Source organism: Bidens hawaiensis, unplaced genomic scaffold, assembly GCF_021521415.1.
Source record: "Bidens hawaiensis isolate Kalapana, Puna unplaced genomic scaffold, B.hawaiensis_p1.1 tig00001032_1, whole genome shotgun sequence".
In the NCBI taxonomy this organism is placed as follows: Eukaryota; Viridiplantae; Streptophyta; class Magnoliopsida; order Asterales; family Asteraceae; genus Bidens; species Bidens hawaiensis.
The window spans coordinates 1,397,415-1,417,457 of record NW_027491060.1 but is presented as its reverse complement, the minus strand read 5'-3'; the positions used below and the strand labels follow the sequence as shown (position 1 = coordinate 1,417,457).

Here is a 20,043-nt window from a genome sequence, read left to right as displayed (position 1 = left end):
AAACTAATTTTTTTTATATTTATCATGTCCGAGTACTCCCGAGTACTTCGAGTACTCCGTCCAAGGGAGTCGGCCGCCTAGGAACCGCCTAACGACTTTTGCAACATTGATAAATATATACAATTTGAAAGGTGGGTATGCATCACCTCATGTACCTTATGCATAATTTATAAGGCATGTCATTAGACAACTTACATGCATGTGGAAGATAAAATTAAACAACAATTTTGATAAACAAAGCAAGTATTCTGAATACAATTTTCAAGTAGAAAGACATTGCGTGTGGTGGTAGTGGTGGTGTTGTGGTGGTTGATGGTCATGAAGCATATACAGTGGTAGGGGTGAGCAATAACCGAACCGAAATACTCGAATTAACCAAATCATTCATATTGTTATATTATCTATATTTTATATCTCAATTTCATTTATTTCATGTGTTTATACCAACATTTCACGTACTTATACATTCATTTCATATATTTATATTTTTATTTCATGTATTTATGCATTCATTCCATGTATTTTTAAGCAAAAATTTACCTCAAGTTAGATTTTGGTTAGTTTCGAAATTAAGCGAACCAAACCGAAAAAGTGATTGGTTGTTTGTTTGAGGCTAACAATCGAACGAACCGTGCACGATGTTTTCTTTTTTAATAGATAGTCTTGAATGTTATAAACAAATGGTAATCGACGACCGATTTCGTAGTAGTGTGTTTACGTTGTTAGTTTATTCGGTTGCACTTTCACACCCCTACAACACAAGGGGTCAAAAAACTAGTTAAAAACAAAAGAAAGAAATAAATGGAAAGTTACTTTGCCGAGTTCAACATGTCATGCATAGTAATGTTATGACTCCAAGATCAGCTAGTATAATTTTTTAAAGATTGGGTTCTGCAATCAAAAAAGGAGTAGTGTATCAGCTTGTTGTCCGTTTGTATTCTATTTTGATGTAATCACTGTCTTTCGGTTTTATATAATTTGGGTTTGGGTGGCTTTGGATTCTAGTTGAGTTTTGGGTGAAAATTACAACCCTAGAACAGTACATGAGCAAACTTGAATGATGAATGATGTGTAGACCTCACTCACCACACAATAGCAAATGGTGGTGGTGGTGGCGGCTGCAATGGAATCTCTTGCAATTGCCATGCACACATTTATTTATCAACATATGGATTGCTAAGCTACATACTGCTTTATCATTTGATGGGAACTATTCTTTTGTGGCCTTTGTATTGTAGTGTCTAGCTTGACTTCCACGATTTTCTTTTTCGGTTAATAGATATTAAATTTTGCAAGAAGTCCAAGAATACAAATAAGCGAATAACAGAACCTTAATTAAAAGCTACAAATACAAGAAACAAACTATAAAGAAAAGTTGACGAAATTAAACTTACCATAGCTCTAGACTCCCACTCCAATTTTTTGTTTCTATTTAAGTGTTTCGTGTTTCTTTGTCATGTTATATTTTTCAACTAGATTTATATTAAAAACTTATAACCAGATTCTTATTCAATTCTTTCATTTGAATATCATTTACTTGTTTTATTTTTCGACTGAGAGTAACACATACCTAATATGGGAGCTTAAGTAAATTCAAAGGCCAATATTGAATTTTCCTCTACATTTTCAAAGGTACAAAATTTATAATTTTCCTCTATATTAAATTTTCCTCTACATGAACTGGAATCGAAATTTTCATCAATTAAATAATAACATTTATAGAAAAAGTATCCTTGATAAATACTAAGCCACTAGGCTTGGACGTAGCGTTTCATTTTTTATAGAAGGAATATGATTATTGCTTTATTTATTACGGTAACATAATACAAACACGAACTAGAAAAGACAACGTTGTGTATTCCAACCTTATACATAAAAGCATGACATGTATTCCATCCTTTAAGACAAAGGACATTTGGACGAGGATAGATCTATGCTTGGCTCTCCTGTGGCGGCCACACTCCCGCCCTTGATCAAGCCCGCAAGCAGTTGTCCTCTATCATAGAAGAACTCAAGCTTCACGATCTTAAATTGTTCATCCAACTGTTAAATATTTAAAAAAAATAAAAAAAATCAGATGATCGATCTACCGAGAAACATGGCCTTGGTAAGAAACAAGATTAATAACTGTTTTGTATGATTTGAACCAGGGACTTCTAAATTATTACCACTTCTATGATTACGTTTTTAAAGAATGTTTAAAAAAACCCTAGTTATAATTGTACAATAGTTAACATTTTTTCACCTTGATAACGGAGACACCAAAAATTTCTACTATTTCATTTGTAGGTTGATAACCTTTGAATGGACCCTCCATGTGTCACACCCGATCAAAGGCGGCGGAACATGCCGGGGTGCAACCGATTGCCCAAATACACAAGACACTATTTAAAGTGACAATATTTATTCAACTCATTTTATTTCAACAATTCAATAAACAACACATCCCGTTCACACAAACAAACTGAATACAAGTAGCAATTATACTATTCGTTTTACTAATAACCTAATAGTCTTGGTAACGTTTTCGTCAAGTCCTCGAGTCAACAAAAGTCAAACCTGTAACATTTCATAAAATAAAGTTTGTCAACACAAAGGTTGGTGAGCAATTCATAAGTTTGAGCATATAAGTATATAGTAATAAAAAGCCATAAAACTTGTATACAAAACAATAAATAAAAGCTATAAACTTGGATAAAATAGTTATCGCTAAACAAGTTAGCGACACCCAACTATAAGGGGATGCCAAATAGTTTAGGATTTTATAGTTATCGTTAATTGCATTACGTTAACGACACCTTGCCATGAGGGGTTGCCAAATGGTATAGGATTTATAGTTCCACCATCCAAAAGCTGTAAACATAGTTATCGCTAGACAAGTTAGCGACACCCAACTATAAGGGGATGTCAAATAGTTTAGGATTTAATAGTTATCGTTAATTGCATTACGTTAACGACACTTTGCCAAAAGGGGTTGCCAAATGGTCTAGGATTTATAGTTCCACCATCCAAAAGCGATAAACACATAAGCACATAATAATGTAAGCATAGAACACCAAATCAAGCATTTATTCAAGTAAAGTATACAATCATGTTTGTGGGTTTAAGGTTCAAGTAATAAAGCATTTAGTTTGATAAGTATGAAATCTCACCCCAAAACGGAAGATGGAAAAAGGGGTATGAAAGTACTCACCTTGAAATTATAAAGTTAACGAGAAATTTAAGGATGTGGTTAAGCGAGCTGACTGGTCAGAAAATAAATAAACCTGAAACTTTGAGGGAATAATATACAATTAAAAACGAGAACGTAGCCGCTGGAAACAGGTCTAACGGATGTCTAGAACTTGAGTTATGAAATAAACAATATTTAAGCGAGCTGGTACTGTTCAGAATCCGAACTGCGAGTCTGGAGTCGGGTTCTGACCACTACACTCAAGATATTATGACGAACATAAAAGTCTTCTGGTCCGAAAGCTAGTTCTAACCAGAAGATAGAGTATTCGAATTATTCCAAAATTGACTAAAATGCCCCTTAACGGGCCGGGATCGATTTGACCACCGAAAGCTCCAAATTAACAGATTTTGATTTAAGGTTTACGTTTATCATGTGAAAAATTTACATCTTTTATGTAAACAACTTTACCCAAAAGATGGTGTCGGGTGTTTAAATAAGTTATGTTCGTTATTTATATATTTACGATATATACATACATACATATATATATATAGATTAAATTAGTTTAACGAGTCGAGCCGAGAAAACAGGTTACAACGGTGTTCGGTTTTAATACGAAAAAGTTTATTTATATTTAATATTAATTTTTTATAAGTTTTATAACCTTTAAAATACTTACAAAAAGAAATAGTCGAATAGCTCGAAACCATAACAAACGAACTCTGATTTAGGCAAATAAGATATCCACGCGACCGTCTCATTGAACTCCACTATCTGTACCTGTTTTCGTCACTGGAAAACACCTTCACCGTCGCCGGAAAACCAAACAGTCAGCAGGAAAACTGACCCGACAGCCGGAATACGAACCCTTTCTTGTTTTGCTCATAACTTGGTCATACGAACTCGAAATCAAGCAAATAATATATCCACGCGACCGCGTCGCTGAGAGTTACCGCCCTGAACCAGAGCTGTAGCATGCAGCCACCGAAACTGTTGCCGGAAAAACGAGGGAAAGGGAGTGAGAGGGTGCCGGAGGTGATGGGGTTACCGGAGAAGGAGAGTGGTGGTTTGCGGGCTGCCGGAAAAGCCGAGAGACGAGAGATGGAAGAGTGTTGGTGGTGCGGCTGGAGGTGGTGGGTGGTCTTGCCGGAAAACGGGTCAGAGATGGCGTCGGGAGCCCGCCGGAAATCCGGGCTCGCCGGAAAATGGCAGGGGGTGGGTGGTGACGGCTGTGTTGTTGTGTGAGTGTGTGTTGGAGGTGGTGGCCGGAATGGTGGTGCTCGCCGGAGGCGGCGGCGGCGGCCGGAGTAAAGAGAATGAGATGGGGGTTTATGTTTAGGGTTAGGTTATTATTCTATTTATATGGATGGTGTATAAAAGTTATATTTTGGCCCCTCAAGTTCTAATAATGGTTTAATACAAGTTTTAAGGTTTCCAAAGCTTGTAACGAGTTTACGAAAATCATTTTAAACCCCTTATGTTTTTCTTAACGATTCTATAGTGTGACAAACATCGATTTATTTATGATCGAGGTATATAATAATATTATATGATAATTAAATAAGGTTCTAAAAATGTTGGATCGGTTTTATAAAATAAAATTTACAAAACGAATATATACTCGAGACTCAAATTTGACGAATGTCACACCATGTATCCCCAATGCCTGAACTTATACACAATCACAGGAGGACCCGAGTAAACCTCGAGAACCTCCAATACAAAACCACGAGGGAATGTGCCCGTGAAGATTTCTAGAGCCGAATCAACTGTTTCATCACTAGGATTATATACACGTAGTTTTTCTGGTAATGTCGTTTGAAGAAACATATTGTAGCCACCAACCATATTGACTACATCTTGACGCGTCAAATTTTTCCCACCTGAATATAAAAGGTCCATATGTTATCAACAACTTATACTTTAATATATAAATGAAGAGAAGTTATGTTTCTACCGTTAACAGAAACTATTAGCTTTGACACATCAACAGATTTAAAATCCTCAGGTTTCACCTTGTAGAACATCTCCATTTCCCATGTTTTCACAAGATTTTGCACTTGCTCTTCCAATGAACCTTTTGGCCATATCTTAAGAACCAAAATATACACTTAGTTAAAACATTATAAACTTTGATGGCTTTGAACCAAAATATACATTACACTTTGTACTTTTATTATTATGGTATTATTAGTAGTATTATTATTCAAGCTATTTGTATAGCAAATTCATTTTCTCTAGTGTGTTATGTACAAGTAAGAAATAATCAAAATAAGAAAGCATACGAAGATAGTTGGACATAACATAAGTTACATAACATGAACATTTTCTCTCTTTTTTTCTTAATCTTTCATTTCTTATCACTAGTCGTTTTCCTATCATATTTATTTAAAGTTTATTTTTACAATAATATACATTGTAATTGGTTTGAAGAAGACACAAGATTCAGTTTTCAGTTCATAAATAATAAGGATTAAGATAAGAAGCATCATTCACATAACTACTTGCATTTATATTTTCCGAACTTGATGTTCTTAAGCTCGAGTAACCCTTACCCTTAAGGTGATTCATACAACCACTTTTGCAACTTGTAAAATTTACGAGTTGTATACAAGTTCCATGGGTTTTATATTTCTGAATCGATATTTATGTGAACCGAAAAAAAGATATAAAAGTGAGAGAGAATTAAAAGATTTATAACCTTGGTTCTCCCTTCTTCAAAAAGTTTGTTGACTGCATCAAAGTTTGGTGGTGCACCATACTTCCATGTGGTGTTCTTCTCACCTTCTCCACTCAAGAAGCATCTATACTTGTCAACATCTGAACCTTGATATTGATCCATCTTTATTGTGGTTAGTTCTTGATGATACAACATATGATCTTACATTATATAGGAAGTGGAAGAGCTAGGGTGGGGCCTAGCTAGCACTAGAGGTGTTTGTGATTGATTATTCAAATAATAAGAGTCAGGGTTGGGGGCTAGCTAGCACTAGTTGTATACTTGTATACATAGTGTTTGGATGTACTTGTGTGCTGAGGTTACCTTTGCTATGGGAATTTTTATTTCAGGAATTGGATTAGAGAATTATGTTTGCCAAATGTATTTCGAATTTAAAAGAAGTGAAACTATGGAAACTAAAGGATTTAGGTGGCGTTTGGTATGCACGAATTGAAGGATAAATGAAAATATGAAATGAATTAATGTTATGAAATTGAAAATTAGGTGTTTGTTTACTTAATGGAATGAAATGAACAATTAAATCTCAATCCATCAACTAATCATTCCCACCTTTTTTTTCCATTCCGTTTCCCCTTCATCATACTCTCTAGACAACACTAACAACTACCGTCACCACAACTGGACCACCACCGCCGAATTCTTACCTTATCATCACCCAACTTCATCTTTGTCCCCCATGGCAGCCACCTCCACACCGCCAAAAACCACCATCCGTTCTGTTGCAAACTACCTCCGGATTTAAGGAATCATCCAAACATCCTTTATGTACTTATCGATATTAATTTATTAGATATTTATGCCGTTGCAAATAATACAAGCTTATGTTTTTGCAGATTTGCAAGGCTCGTGTAATGTTATATCTATTCAAGTATCGTAATTTCTTCATTATCAACTTCACTAGCTTCTAATAATACCCACAAAACAACTTAGGCCCAAAATCTTGGTATTTTGCTATTAAAAGGAGTGTGAAATTAAAATTATACATCAATGTATATTGTATTGAGATATAATCGTGAAAAATGTTATCGTAAGTTGAAGGGTTTAAGTGAAAGTATTTTATTATGTTTATTTTGGTACATTTATTTAGTATGGTAGGACTATTAAATATTATTTAGTTACCTAAAATAAGTTGTCTTATTTTGCAAGTTGTTAGTTTATTATAAATAGATGGTTAAGGTTTATGTATTTTGAAAGAGTCAAATTTTGTGTCCGTGTTCTTGGGCTTGATTTCCAATAATTGGTATCAGAGCTTTTATGCTCTTGATATTCTTGTTCAAAGCAAGCTGAGAGAAGAAGAAAGACCGGACTTAAGGTACGAGGAATTGCAGACACGGTTTTAAGAAAAAAAAAAGGAAGAAAAAGGAAGCATGCAAATCAATAACTACAAAAGAACTAAGCATGCAAGTAGGCATGTCAAAAAAGACAAACAACTAAAAGAGAATTAATTTGGTCAAGTTTGGAAGCCAGCACCTCAAATTTGTGGCTGCAATCGATCGAAAGCAATCAAGCAAGTTAGTAGTTGGTAAATTAACTCCAAAAGGTGAAGCAAGTGCCGATAAGTAATTTTCTTTTGTTTTTTTAAAACAAAAGCAGCATAATATTGCAAGAAGGCAACATGTTCTTCTTGAATCCATGTGTTAGAAAATTAAGTTTATGTAAGCAAGTAGCAAGAAAAATCAGATCAGCAAGTAGGTCTGCAGCAAGAAAACCTGATTAGCAAGTGGGTCAGGAGCAAGAAAAACCAGATAGCGAGTAGGCTGGAAACTGATTAGCAAGTTGGTCAGTGGAACGTTCAGCAAGAAAACCTGTTAGAAAGTTAGCCAAAGCAAGTTCGAAGCAAGTAACCTAATCATCTGATCATAAGCAAGAGCAAGAACTCCAGTTTGGGTTATAGCAAGTGCAATACACTCGTTTTCAAGTTAAAGCAAGAACGAAGTAAGAAACCGCAAGAGCACTAAAGCATGGCGGAATACAAAGAAGTTGGACCGGTTCGTGAGCAAGGCAATGTGTCCCTACAATGCCCTAAGTTGACATAAACAAACTACACCATGTGGGCAATTTTGATGGAGCAAATCTTGAAGGCTTATAGCCTTTGGGGAATGGTTAGTAAAACATAAGAAGAAGATGAGAAGAAGGTTGCTACAACAAAAGCAATGAGTTTTCAAACACTACCGGAAGATATCTTGATGCAGGTTGCACAATACCCGAGTGTAAAATAGGTGTGGGAATCAATCAAGGTTTGGTATGTAGGAGAAGATCGGGTTCGGAAAGCACGTTTATCAACATTAAAGAACGAGTTAGAGATGCTAAATATGAAAGAGAACGAGACCGTGGATGAGTTTGAAAGTAAGTTAACTGGCATGAGAGCAAAGTTAAGAACTCTCGGTTCTAATCTCAAAGATAAGGTGATTGTTATAAAGCTAATTAGTTCTGTTCCTAAGAAATTCCTACCAGTCATAGCCTCTGATGTGCTAAAAACAGTCAATTAAATATTAACTAAATTAAACAAGTAATAAAAACTAGACCTAAGACTCAACTACACAAAACACCGACAAGTGAGCCGGTCAATTGTACTAAAGCTAAGTAAGTCCGGAATATCGAACCCACAGGACTCTATAAATTACGTTAATTAACTAATTAGACTCAACTTACGACACGACTATTTATTATTAATGTTTAAAGGGGGATTTTAAACTAATTTTAAACTAATATTAAACTAAGAAAGTAAATAAACAAGCAAACGAGAAACAAGCAATTAAACACAAAATCGAAACCAATAAGAGAAGGAATCTACCTAGGTAAAAATCCCATGTATCAACAATCATCAAGCAATGGACAAATAACATGATTATAGAAACTGATTTCTAAACATATTCATCTAACAAACCCTAAAGACCTTTGACTGAATCAAATGAAATCCCAAAGTACAATTATTAGATTATTAAGCAATCAGTGTTATTGATTTCCGCAAAGTCATCAATTAGGGTTAATTAATAGTATCTAAAGCAAGCAATCTTACGAAATACAAAACTCTAGATAACTTGATAAGCTAACATGACATCATGAACATGGATCAACACAATAAGCAAGAATATTGTCACTACTATCCTAGCATGCAATTGACCAAGACACATGAACAACTCCTCACCTTACAACTTTTGGAATTTAGCAAAACATTTAAAACCCTAACTAACTATCAACAAGCTTCTATGATCTAATGGGCTCATTTAATCACAATAATCAAAACACCAAGTAATGATTTAAACATAAACCCTAAATCTAAAGAACACAATCAAAAGATAAAAGATCTATGTGAAGCAATAGTTAATAATCAATCAAGATAATAAATACTTATACGCATCATGAAAACAAAACCAAGTCTTTACTATTAAATAACGAAATCCATAATCAAACAATTATCCAAAGCAAGAATCAAGTCTCAAACATGTTCATCAAACCTAGGTAGACATGAAGTCTAGCCTATCATCTTAAAGTCTAAATCAAACAAAACAAATAATAATGAAAACATGGTGAAATAATGAAGAAAGAAAGATTAAAGGCGATAAAACCCGTATTCTTCGATCTTAAACGTCTATCTCTTCACCGGATGTTCTCTTGCCTTCAAAATCACCACAAGACTCGTAAGATGGCTCCAAAAACTCTCTAATTCGGCTGGTGTTATGTTCTCCTTAGGTTTTAAGTTAAAGATGTTTAAATAGTGATTGAGGCTTTAAAAACCCGTCCACACGTCAGCATCTTCCAGAAAAAGGTGATCGTCGCGCCACGCGACGAGATAAAGGAGTTTGGCTGCGTTACGCGGCGATACAATATATCCCCGTCGCGTCACGCGACGAGGTTCCTTCTCCTGTTCGCGTTACGCGACCAGGTCCCTCTAGTCCGGTTCTTCTACTGATTCATTCCGTTTCAACCCTCAATTGTCATGGTTCTTCGTTTTAACTCGTTTAAACTCCTTTTTGACTGTTTAAACTCCTTTTTGACTGTTTGACCACATTATTCAACTCATTGATTATGAGGTATTTCTTCTCGACATGAAATATAGAAAGCTTTAGATTCTAGCTCATAGAAAAGTAGATGGAAGTACATGCAACTTATAATGTGAATTAATCCATTGGTTAGGCCACAAGAAAATTGCCAAATTATGATCTGTTTAATACTCTATTTAAACCAATAATTACCAAACTGACCCTACAAACATAAACCCAAATTAAACAAACTAAATGACTCATATGCCCTTGACCCATTCGGTTAGTTCCACAGCCCCCAAGTTTTGAACCCACTTCACACTTGTCAATTACATGTGAATAAAACACGATTAAGGCCAACACCTTTTATCAAAAACTAGACAAGATCAGTTAATTTGTCACTTATACTGGTAGCATATGAAAGAACAAAACAATGTATCTTGTTTGCACATGATCTGCATTCATATCACTTTCATTCAAATACATGAAAATTTACATGGTGCCATGCTAACATGTGCTGTTTTTGTTAGGTGACAGATAAGGGTTTGCTGAAGGAAGTTATGAGTGGTTGTGAGAGTAACAAAGATGGGAAAGTTAAGGATGATGGATACATATACATGGTTCTCGAATATGGTGAAATTGATCTGGCTCACATGTTGTCCCAAAAATGGAAAGAGCTGGATGATTCAAAGTTGACCTTGGACGAGAACTGGCTTCGTTTTTATTTTCAGGTACCTTTATAATTTCGTTGAAACATTTCTTTCTAATCATTTAATGAAATTTGCTTAGAGTGATAGAAAAACAGAACTTGAAATGATTTTGAAGTTTATAGACTATGAAGTGTATACGTTGCAAAGAATCTAATATGTAATGTCTTTTTCAATGAATGCCAGCAAATACTTTTAGCTGTCAAAACCATACACGAGGAACGCATTGTGCACTCAGATTTGAAGCCAGCTAATTTTCTCCTTGTTAGAGGATCCCTAAAGCTAATTGATTTTGGTATTGCCAAAGCAATTATGAGTGATACAACAAACATTCAACGAGATTCTCAGGTTAGTCTATCTACAACCTACTTAGTTTTATTTTAAAGGGGTAAAAATTTTAAAATATCGAAAAAGGAAACAGGTCAAAAGGGGGGTCGAAAATCTTAAGTCACATAATGTGTATATAAGGCATGCAACCTTCTAATTTGTTTTATTCAAACTTCAAAGTACTAGATTATTGAGATAATATAATTTCTGTAATCATATCTGATGGTATTTATATGTAGAAAACATAAAAGAATTGGACAGAAAGTGTCTCGGGGTTAACGTGACCCGTTTTGCTTCAGAGTTACGCTTTTGATTTTTGATCTTCCTACTCATGCATGACTTGCCCATTTTGCCACCTCTAGGTCTCTAAACAAACCAAATGAACACGGAGGAAGCATATTCGTGTTCGTTCATTTAACTTGAACTGAAAAAACGGTTGAATACGGACGGATTTTTCTTGTTTGTGTTCATTCGTTAAGAAAGTGGACGTGTTTGCCTTCATTTGTTAAGCATAAACGAACAGTTCACGAACGTAAACAGGCGAACATATAAAAAACAAATACAGTATCTAAACCATATTAAAGTAAATCTGCACAACAATGTCTTGGGCTTAAAAACTTATTAAAATTAGACTAAATTGTAACAAGCCTAAATAGTTTTAAAAGAATATATTAACGAATGCACGCAAACAAACTTAAAAAAAAGAGTAAGCGAACTAACTTAAAATACATAAACTAACAAGCATAAATGAGCGAACATAAAGGAATCATTCTATGTTAAAACAACTTGAAGTCCAAAGTACACTAAATAAAAGAATGTAAACGAACCTACACGAACAAGACATGTGTTCATGTTTGTTTGTTAATTGAATAGATGGACATAAAAGAACTTCCCGCCGAACAGTTCAAAAGTCCGTCAAATAAAAATAAGTCAACTTGTGAAATCGGTTGACCGGGCCAAAAGTCGCTGAGTGTATTCAGTCCTTCTAAAGAATTTAATCAAAACATGAGCTTATATTGAAATAATAAAGTTCTAATTACTTTTTACATAATAACTACTTTTGAAAAATGGAAGAAAATTGTTTTGGGTCAATTCAACGCATACAAGAATAATGACCGACTGACCCATTTTCTGCAGGTAGGTACATTGAGTTACATGTCCCCCGAGGCATTCATGTGCAATGAAACCGACGCACAGGGCAACATAATAAAATGTGGTCGTCCATCTGATATCTGGTCACTCGGTTGCATACTTTACCAGATGGTATATGGAAGATCACCCTTTGCAGATTACAAAACATTTTGGGCAAAGTTTAAAGTTGTTACAGATCCTGATCACAAAATCCGATATGAGCCTCTGTCAAATCCGCGGCTTCTTGATTTAATGAAAAGGTGTCTGGCATGGGATCGTGACCAAAGATGGAGAATACCACAACTTCTTCAACACCCGTTTCTTGTGCCTCCTGTTTCGTTACGTGAAGATAAACACAGTGCACTTGCTCAGTTGGTTTCTGAATTTTGTACAGAGAATCCAAAAGCTTTGATGTCGTATACCCGACTTGAGCAACTGTTTAACGACCCATTATCGTATGTGACAACTGAAGAGTTGGTAGCAATAGAAAAGAAACGTGTGCCGGGTTTGTTTTATGAGATGAAGAAGCTTTGTGGTCAACTGGAGGAGTTAGCTAGTTCGGAATTAGGCTTAAAATGATGATCATGATTCTGTTGTTTGTGTATTTATGTTGTGATTAAGCTATAATAGATTATAAGACTAGTTTGATAAAACAATAAAAATGCATTAATTATATTTTTTCTAGTGATTCACCCGAGAAAAAAGAGAGTTGTTGAACCTGAAATCATCTTCATCATCTTGTCTGGAATACTAGGCTGGATATTCAAAGTTTATTCTCGAACTAGCTTCAGTGGTGGATCCAAGAATTTTTTTCAGTGGGTTCACTATTCGGTGAAGTTCGGGTCAGTTCAACAGCTCATGTTGTTTCGACATTTCACGTAATAAAATACGATACAATAACAAAAAACGAGCATCAACATTAGAAAATTTAAAAACACATAACACAAATACCATGGTCAAATACTCAAATCTATTCGTTTGTAAATCTATTTTAATATTTCCCCATGACTTTCTTTTATCAAATCTATTCAGTTGCAAGATTCACCAACAACATTTATTAAATTTGATACTTTCGTATAAAAAATTAAAAGTTTTATGACGTTTGTTTGTGAGAGTCACAACAAATTGAAGCTAGTGAGCAAAAGAACTATATCACTAATTGTCCAATTCAATTAACAAATTTCAACATAATAATTCATTCATTTTTCATTCTAATTCTAATTCTAATTCTAATTCTAATTCTTATTTCAACAGATAAACAAAAATATTGGAATCAAAAGTCAAAACATAAAAATAACAAAGGATTACATTGAATGACTGAAGGGTCAAGGGGAGGCGACTGAGGGTGGTGAGGAGGCGGAGGGTGGTGGTCGGACCAAATAAAAAAATACTGAAAAGAAACAAAAAAACGGCTGAAGAGAGATTAGAACCTGAGTTCCAACAATGGAAATGAAGAGTCTTTAGCACTAGACCATGGATTCAATTTGCTAATATGAACTTCACTCACAAAATATATATGGGCTCACTCTCATATTTTATAAAGGCATTCAATATAAAATCCGAAACTCAGTGGGTTCCCGTGAACCCGGAACACGGTACGTAGATCCGCCCCTGACTAGCTTGTTATATGTGATTGTCGAACTAGATCGACACGTCATCCTGCTTATAACAAACATGAAAAGAAAAAGACATACATTATGTAAGGTTTATCCGTCCATGTATTATAGCACATTTCACTGGCGGATACAATTTTTTTCCGTACGAGGGCAAAGCATTGGTTGAGCCAACTTTTAAGGTACAAATGAGTCGTATAAAAAAATCTACATATTCTAATAAAATCAAAAAGTAAAGAAAATATGCATTTTCAGGTTTCTTTTAAAGCTAGATGTTACAAATGAGCTTGCTATGTGAGTTTTTTTAGAACGACGACTTTCTTGTATTTAGACTACTGCACTTTTCAAATTTGGAGAACCCCGACACCCCACTCTGACCAGACTATGTTATTTTAACCGAGCTAACGTTTGGCTATAAAAACATGTTTACATGTATTTAACTTACAACACAAGGTATAAATAACAGAAAATGGCGGCAAGATTAGACGATGAATAAAGAATAAATAATATGGCAGCAGTAATCGGATGGTACGGACCTCTAATCGATCTGTCGGAAGCATCTTCTCACATCGGCCACTTCGTCCAACTTCTCGTCCTCCTTCACAAATCCATTCCTCTTCAGGTACCTACTTTTAACACTTTCCAAACCCTAACTAACTAACTAACTAACTTTTCATTCACATATTATTATTATTATTATTATTATTATTATTATTATTATTCCACAGTATAAAACCTCAGGCGGCAGCAAAGTAATCAGAACAGACATTCAAGTCGGAGACGACACACAGCCCTATTTCCCCGTATCGATTTGGGGCAAACATTCCGAATCGGTTTTGAACGCCGGTAATGTCATTTTGTTACAGAGTAAGCTTCAAACTTTCAATATTGATTCTTATAAGTTTCTTAGATTTTATTTAGTTACAAGTTATTTTTAATATATTGTTAGATGTGAAAGTGACGCAATTTGGTGATGCTGTTGAGGCGAGAACAGTTCACCAGTCTTCCATAAAATGCTTGATTGACGGTTACGAATTGATACGTTCCGAAGGTCTTCAAGGTTCCTTTAACATTTGCAAAACAGATTACTAAATTGTTTTGTTAATAGTTTCAGTGTTTTTATATGCCTTCATGACAAATGTTTAGTAAATGGAGGTTTTAATATGTTTGTATAGGTGTAGACAACTTGATGAAGGTTCAGAGTATTGGAATTGCGTCTAAGGAAAAGCTTAAGAAGGTTATCGAATGGGTGCTGCGTGTGGAACCGATTCTTTTTAAGCGTCCATCACATGGTTTCAAGGTATTGTTTGTTTGTGCATATTCACTTCTTTTTTTGTGCTTGTGTTTGTTCTTTCATTTTGTTAAACATCTAGATTATTATTATCATTATAATTTAATGTCTTTAGCCCACGGATCCGTTATAATTTTTTTTAATACCATATTTATTCAAAGAAAATTCCAAATATCATATATATCCCTCTTTAAAAATCAAAATAGTATGTATATTTATTTTAATATGTTTGATAAAAAGAGTTCATGGTATGACCATTTTACTCCTTTTTTTTCTCAGACTTCTAAAATTTCATATTTGCCTCTTTTTTAACTCAGTTTTTACTGCTTTTTTCAATTACTGCCGGAAGTGACTGTTTTTTAAGCATTTTTTATTGTGATTTTTCACAATATCACACTGCGATTTCTAGTGTTTATTACGATTTTTCTGCAATTTTCAGCAGTTTTTTTACTGCTTTTTAAAATGAAAAAAATCAGTAAAATGAAAACTGCTGCAAGTCACAGAAAAACTGCAAAAATGCTGGAAATTGCAGGAAAAAGCTAAAAATCACAGTAAATATTTTGCAGTAAAAACGCAGTATAATTGGAGTTAAAATCTTGGTTTTATAAAGCGAGAAGCAAACAAAAGCAGCGGGGTCTAAAATCGTAGTGCAAGGCGCAAAGGCGCACGCTTTTCGTATGCTAGGCATAAGGTTTTTATATAATTATTTTACAACAATTCGGTGCATAAAAACCTCATGCATACAAAAGGTATGCGCCTTAGCTTCGCTTCAGGCTGATTTTTGTCTAAAAATTGCGCCTCACTCTCGCCTTTTGAACATTGGTCACCTTGAGTAGCCAAAAGTGATGAGGGTCTTGCCTCAGCTCGTCTAAGGCGCGCTTTTTTAAAACCAAGGTTAATTCACATCTGTGCTTGATATTAAATAAGTTGTTTTTAACTTTCGCTTCAGAGGAATCAAATATCAGCAAACTGGAAATTCCCCGAGGAGACACAGCATAAGGAATCTTTATCTCTAGCAAAAGTATCAAATCTAACCGATTCATGTAATGCGTCTTTTTTTGCTTCTGTTAGTGAAATGTTTCTACCTATGACTCTTCCTGAGTCCGAGGAAGAAAGAATGTTTATCAGAAGCAGAATATGCTCATCTGCTTATAGAAACCTAACCGAAGATCTCATTTGCACAGGCTGCCAGTTATGTGGGGCCCCTCTAAATTCAGAATTTGGGTATGCATAAAGTTTTGATTTTTAGTTATCTTTTTGATATATGGTTTTGATAATACTAAAACGTTTTTAATGCTTTGTGAATCCAGATCGAGAATTGAAGAGAAAACTGTTCCTTTGTATTGTCAAATAAGTTCAAATCGGCTTCATGTTGTAGGCTTGATATATAGGCCTTTCTTGGTATATCTACTTTTTTTAATTCAAAGCGATTAATGTTAGATGCATAATCGGGATTTTAGTTCTGGGTTGATCAAATCTGTAAACGAACCGAACGTTCAGTAAACCATTCAGCAGGAAGTTCGTTTATGTTTATTTAATAAGCGAACGAAAATGAACAAACTTTTTTGTTCATTTGTGTTCGTGAACGCTTGTCTATGTTCGTTCATTTACTCTTGTTACATTCATTTATGTTCGTTAGTTTATGTATTCAAGTTTGTTCTTTTACGTTCGTTTATATCTTATATATTTAGATCAACTACAATTTAGTCTAGTTTTGATTTTTATTATTTAGGCCTGACAGATTGTTGTTCACGTTTAATTTTAATTGGTGTTTGCTCGGTTTGTTCGTTCATCTATGTTCAATTGTGTCTATTCGTGTATGTTCGTGAGGCGTTCATTAATACTACTAACAAGTACACGTGAACACACTCGGTTTCTTAACGAACGAACACGAACAAGAAAACCATATTCGTTTAATTGAACATGATCGATCGTTTGTTCAGTTAACGTCGCATGAACGAACACAAACATGGCTCGTTCGATTCGATTACAAGCCTAGGTTTGATAAATGTTTTTAGAGGTGGCAAAATGTGCAGGTCAAAACGGATAATGTTTTGTATGGGTCAAACCGGGTGGAATTTTTGTATTATTTTCTTGAAAGTTATAACTGATTTATGTTTCGAATATGATAATTTAATTTTTGCAATGAAACAATTTAAATTTACGAGGCTTTTTGTATTGTGAAGACACTGATTTTGACCCTTTTAACCTGTTTTCATTTTAGTGTATCTTTTTTATGTTTACCTATTTGACCCATTTAGGCGAGAAAAACACACCATGAAACTAGGGGTGTTCATAAATCACCGAAACAGGCAAAAACGTTCAAACAAAAGAAAGTCGTCCCTTTTGAAATATATATGACCCAATTCATGGTTTGACAGTTTCGTCGTTTGGAATATAAAGCCAGCCCGTTTAAGAGTTATTATTTGTTTATTTTTTTAATTTCAGGAATATGAAGTCATGTTTTAAAATATTAATACAAAATTATGTTTTTAAAATTATTTTCGTCTAAAACTTTTAAACCGAACCGTAAAACCATAAAATCTGGCAGGTTTGGTTTATTTTCTTCAAACCAAATTAGCGGTTAAGCCCTAATTTACGTTGAAACCAGCTGAACCTGACTGTGAAATGAACCCGAGTTAGATGATTCATCATTTCATCTGTGCTCATATTTATATGTATTTCGAGTATTCACATAACTTTTTTGTCTAGTACAGTATCAGATATTCTTTATATGTACAATTTTATCAAATTTTTAGGAATTAATGATATATATTAATACAAAAACATATTTACATTTGTGAATAAGTATTTAAAGTGTTACATGATCTTGATATGCAGTTATATGTATGGGATAACTCGACACATATTCCCCTTGTCATAAAAAACAAGGCTGCTGAAATCTTGTTTGGAAACATCAAAGCCGAGAGCGTTCACTCCAGCTACCAAAAACAAGCACGTGGTCAGTCGATAAACGAACCCGTGGAAGATCAATGCAGGCCAGGTCCAAATTTTTACTCACTTTGGTTAATACTACTGAAATCATTGCTGCAACCAGGAAAGAATAGCCCTTTAGAATTCCAAGTTAGAGTTGATATGACTAAAAATTGGGAAAATGGGAGATTTGAGATGCTGTGTCTCTCACTTCCTCTAATTTTCCCGAATTATAGTTAACTTTGCATATATTTTTATTTAAACCTTCCATTTTTAACATTTTAATGATAACGTGTTTGATGTATAATCTCAACGAGTGGCACCCATGGTGGAAAAATGTTCTGAAAAATAGTTAAAAAGCCATTGAAAGTTATTTCGAATTTGTACGATTGATGGAGAGGTACATGGAAATTGGTTAACAGTTATTATGGCTGCTTGGTCATCACTCACTAATCATTAGAAGTAAGCAACAACTTGGTCATCAGTTATCACTGGTCATAACTAGTAAGTTGCAACTGATTGATATAAGTGAATCATGAGTGGTAGTTGTAATTTACTACTGATTAGCAGTAACTAGGACCGGTAGTAATTTGGTTCATCAGTAGGAACTTGGGAGATCAACTGTAACTAAGTGTTGACAGCCAATCAGCAGCAGCAACCGAGTTTCTGGAGTACTTATTAAGGGTGTTGATGTAATCGAATAATTGTCGATGGTTACAACTTACAACCACTCTTTCATCAATGGTTGCGTTGTTGCAACTTAGATTTCGTGATGGTTCCCTACCTATAAAAGGCAAGTCGTCGGTCTATTTAAGATGCATGGATTAGATCTAGGGGTGTTGTTTGAATTGGACTCAAATAACTTGAAATTCAATTCCGTTCAGCTCAACTTAAGTAATCAAATTCGAATCCAGCTTCAAAATTTCAATTCGAATTTAGTAATCAAATTCATAACCTCTTAATGGTTAAGAGGTAGCCATAAGTCTGAATGGTTAAGAGGTAACCATTAAGAGATAGCCTCTTAACCATTCAAAGGGCTGTTTGGTTCATTCAGATCTGAATGAACCTCTGTCCCATTCAGCAACAACAATGAGTCTGAATGATTCAAACCTAATTTTAACCATTCAGATGTTTTTCTGTTTGAAACCAAACAGTCTGAAGTCTGAATGAATCAGATGTTTACATCTGAATGGTTCCATTCAGATGTAAACAAACAGCCCCAAGATTACCTCTTAACCATTAAGAGGTAGCCTCTTAATGGCTATTAAACAACTGAGAACACTGGAGACTTTAACATGCTTTTTTACCCTAAGTAAAAGTTATATATGTTTGACAATCAGGAAAGTGATAACCTCCTAAATTGACTGAATTTAAGTAAAAAGGTCAAAGTTGTCACCTTTGTTTTTTTAAAATGACCGACTACAAGCTTACATATTCTTGTATTTGTAATATTTTTTTCATTATGCATGTATGTGATTTTGATTTCATTTAACAAAAACACACAACAGATACACAGACGTAAATTCTTGATTATGTTGTATAATATTTCTGAAAAAGTCATGAAGTATATAAAATAAAAAAAAGTTTGGTGGAATTGATTCACCATACACATAATACGTATATATATGTTTTATGAAGAATCATAATTAGTTGAAAACCTTGGCATGTGCGGCAGCCAAAGCCGTCTCCGAGGATCGTGAAAATACTAAAGATACCAGTCATATATTTTTTTTTAATTCTGACTTTTTAAATTCTGGCACAAAGTATTTATTAGATCGAATGTACTTCCGAATAGATCGATTTTGCCGTATCCAAACTAATAGCAATCCAATCCATTTCATGAATAAAATGTGACCAATTATCCAACCAACAAAACTACTTGTTACAAATAAAATCTTGTTGTTGCATCGAAACATAAAAATGTTGACTAATCTCGCTAACATTGAACTTGGTAAAATGAAATGATTCAATAATTGAAAAATGAGATTATTCAGGAATACCCATTGAATGCTGAGATTACGCATTGAATTTCTAGTAGTAGATCCATAATAAAAGAAGTTTTTGTAATTATTGCAGAAGAAATGAAACAAAAGATACGGTAGAACTAGGACAGTTATTGTATGAGGTCTAGCCAGTGCTAGA

The 20,043-nt window shown here is 34.4% G+C and overlaps 3 protein-coding genes across 4 annotated transcripts; 2 read left to right on the top strand and 1 right to left on the bottom strand.

Annotated features, from left to right (window-relative positions):
• Window positions 1-1,756: 1,756 nt before the first annotated feature.
• LOC143553080 (pathogen-related protein-like) lies at window positions 1,757-6,352 on the bottom strand. Its single transcript, XM_077043145.1, has 5 exons — window positions 5,877-6,352; window positions 5,133-5,265; window positions 4,831-5,058; window positions 2,246-2,319; window positions 1,757-2,043 (listed from the first exon to the last, which is right to left on the bottom strand). The coding sequence occupies exons 1-5, from the start codon at window positions 6,048-6,050 to the stop codon at window positions 1,900-1,902; spliced, it is 753 nt and encodes a 250-aa protein (XP_076899260.1). The 5' UTR covers window positions 6,051-6,352; the 3' UTR covers window positions 1,757-1,899.
• Window positions 6,353-9,925: 3,573 nt separating this feature from the next.
• Window positions 9,926-12,736, top strand: LOC143553070 (serine/threonine-protein kinase MPS1-like). Its single transcript, XM_077043135.1, has 4 exons — window positions 9,926-9,949; window positions 10,429-10,629; window positions 10,792-10,953; window positions 12,070-12,736. Exons 2-4 carry the CDS (start codon window positions 10,459-10,461, stop codon window positions 12,640-12,642), a joined length of 906 nt encoding a protein of 301 aa, XP_076899250.1. The 5' UTR covers window positions 9,926-9,949; window positions 10,429-10,458; the 3' UTR covers window positions 12,643-12,736.
• A 1,394-nt stretch (window positions 12,737-14,130) lies between these two features.
• On the top strand, window positions 14,131-18,305 carry LOC143553052 (uncharacterized). Of its 2 annotated transcripts, none has more exons than XM_077043124.1 (7): window positions 14,131-14,298; window positions 14,405-14,522; window positions 14,626-14,727; window positions 14,852-14,976; window positions 15,917-16,191; window positions 16,278-16,368; window positions 17,809-18,305. In XM_077043124.1, the coding sequence occupies exons 1-7, from the start codon at window positions 14,185-14,187 to the stop codon at window positions 18,139-18,141; spliced, it is 1,158 nt and encodes a 385-aa protein (XP_076899239.1). In that variant the 5' UTR covers window positions 14,131-14,184; the 3' UTR covers window positions 18,142-18,305. The 2 variants fall into 2 exon arrangements, with proteins under 2 accessions (XP_076899239.1, XP_076899233.1); XM_077043118.1 differs by having other exon boundaries at window positions 14,405-14,543.
• The last annotated feature ends 1,738 nt before the right edge of the window (window positions 18,306-20,043 follow it).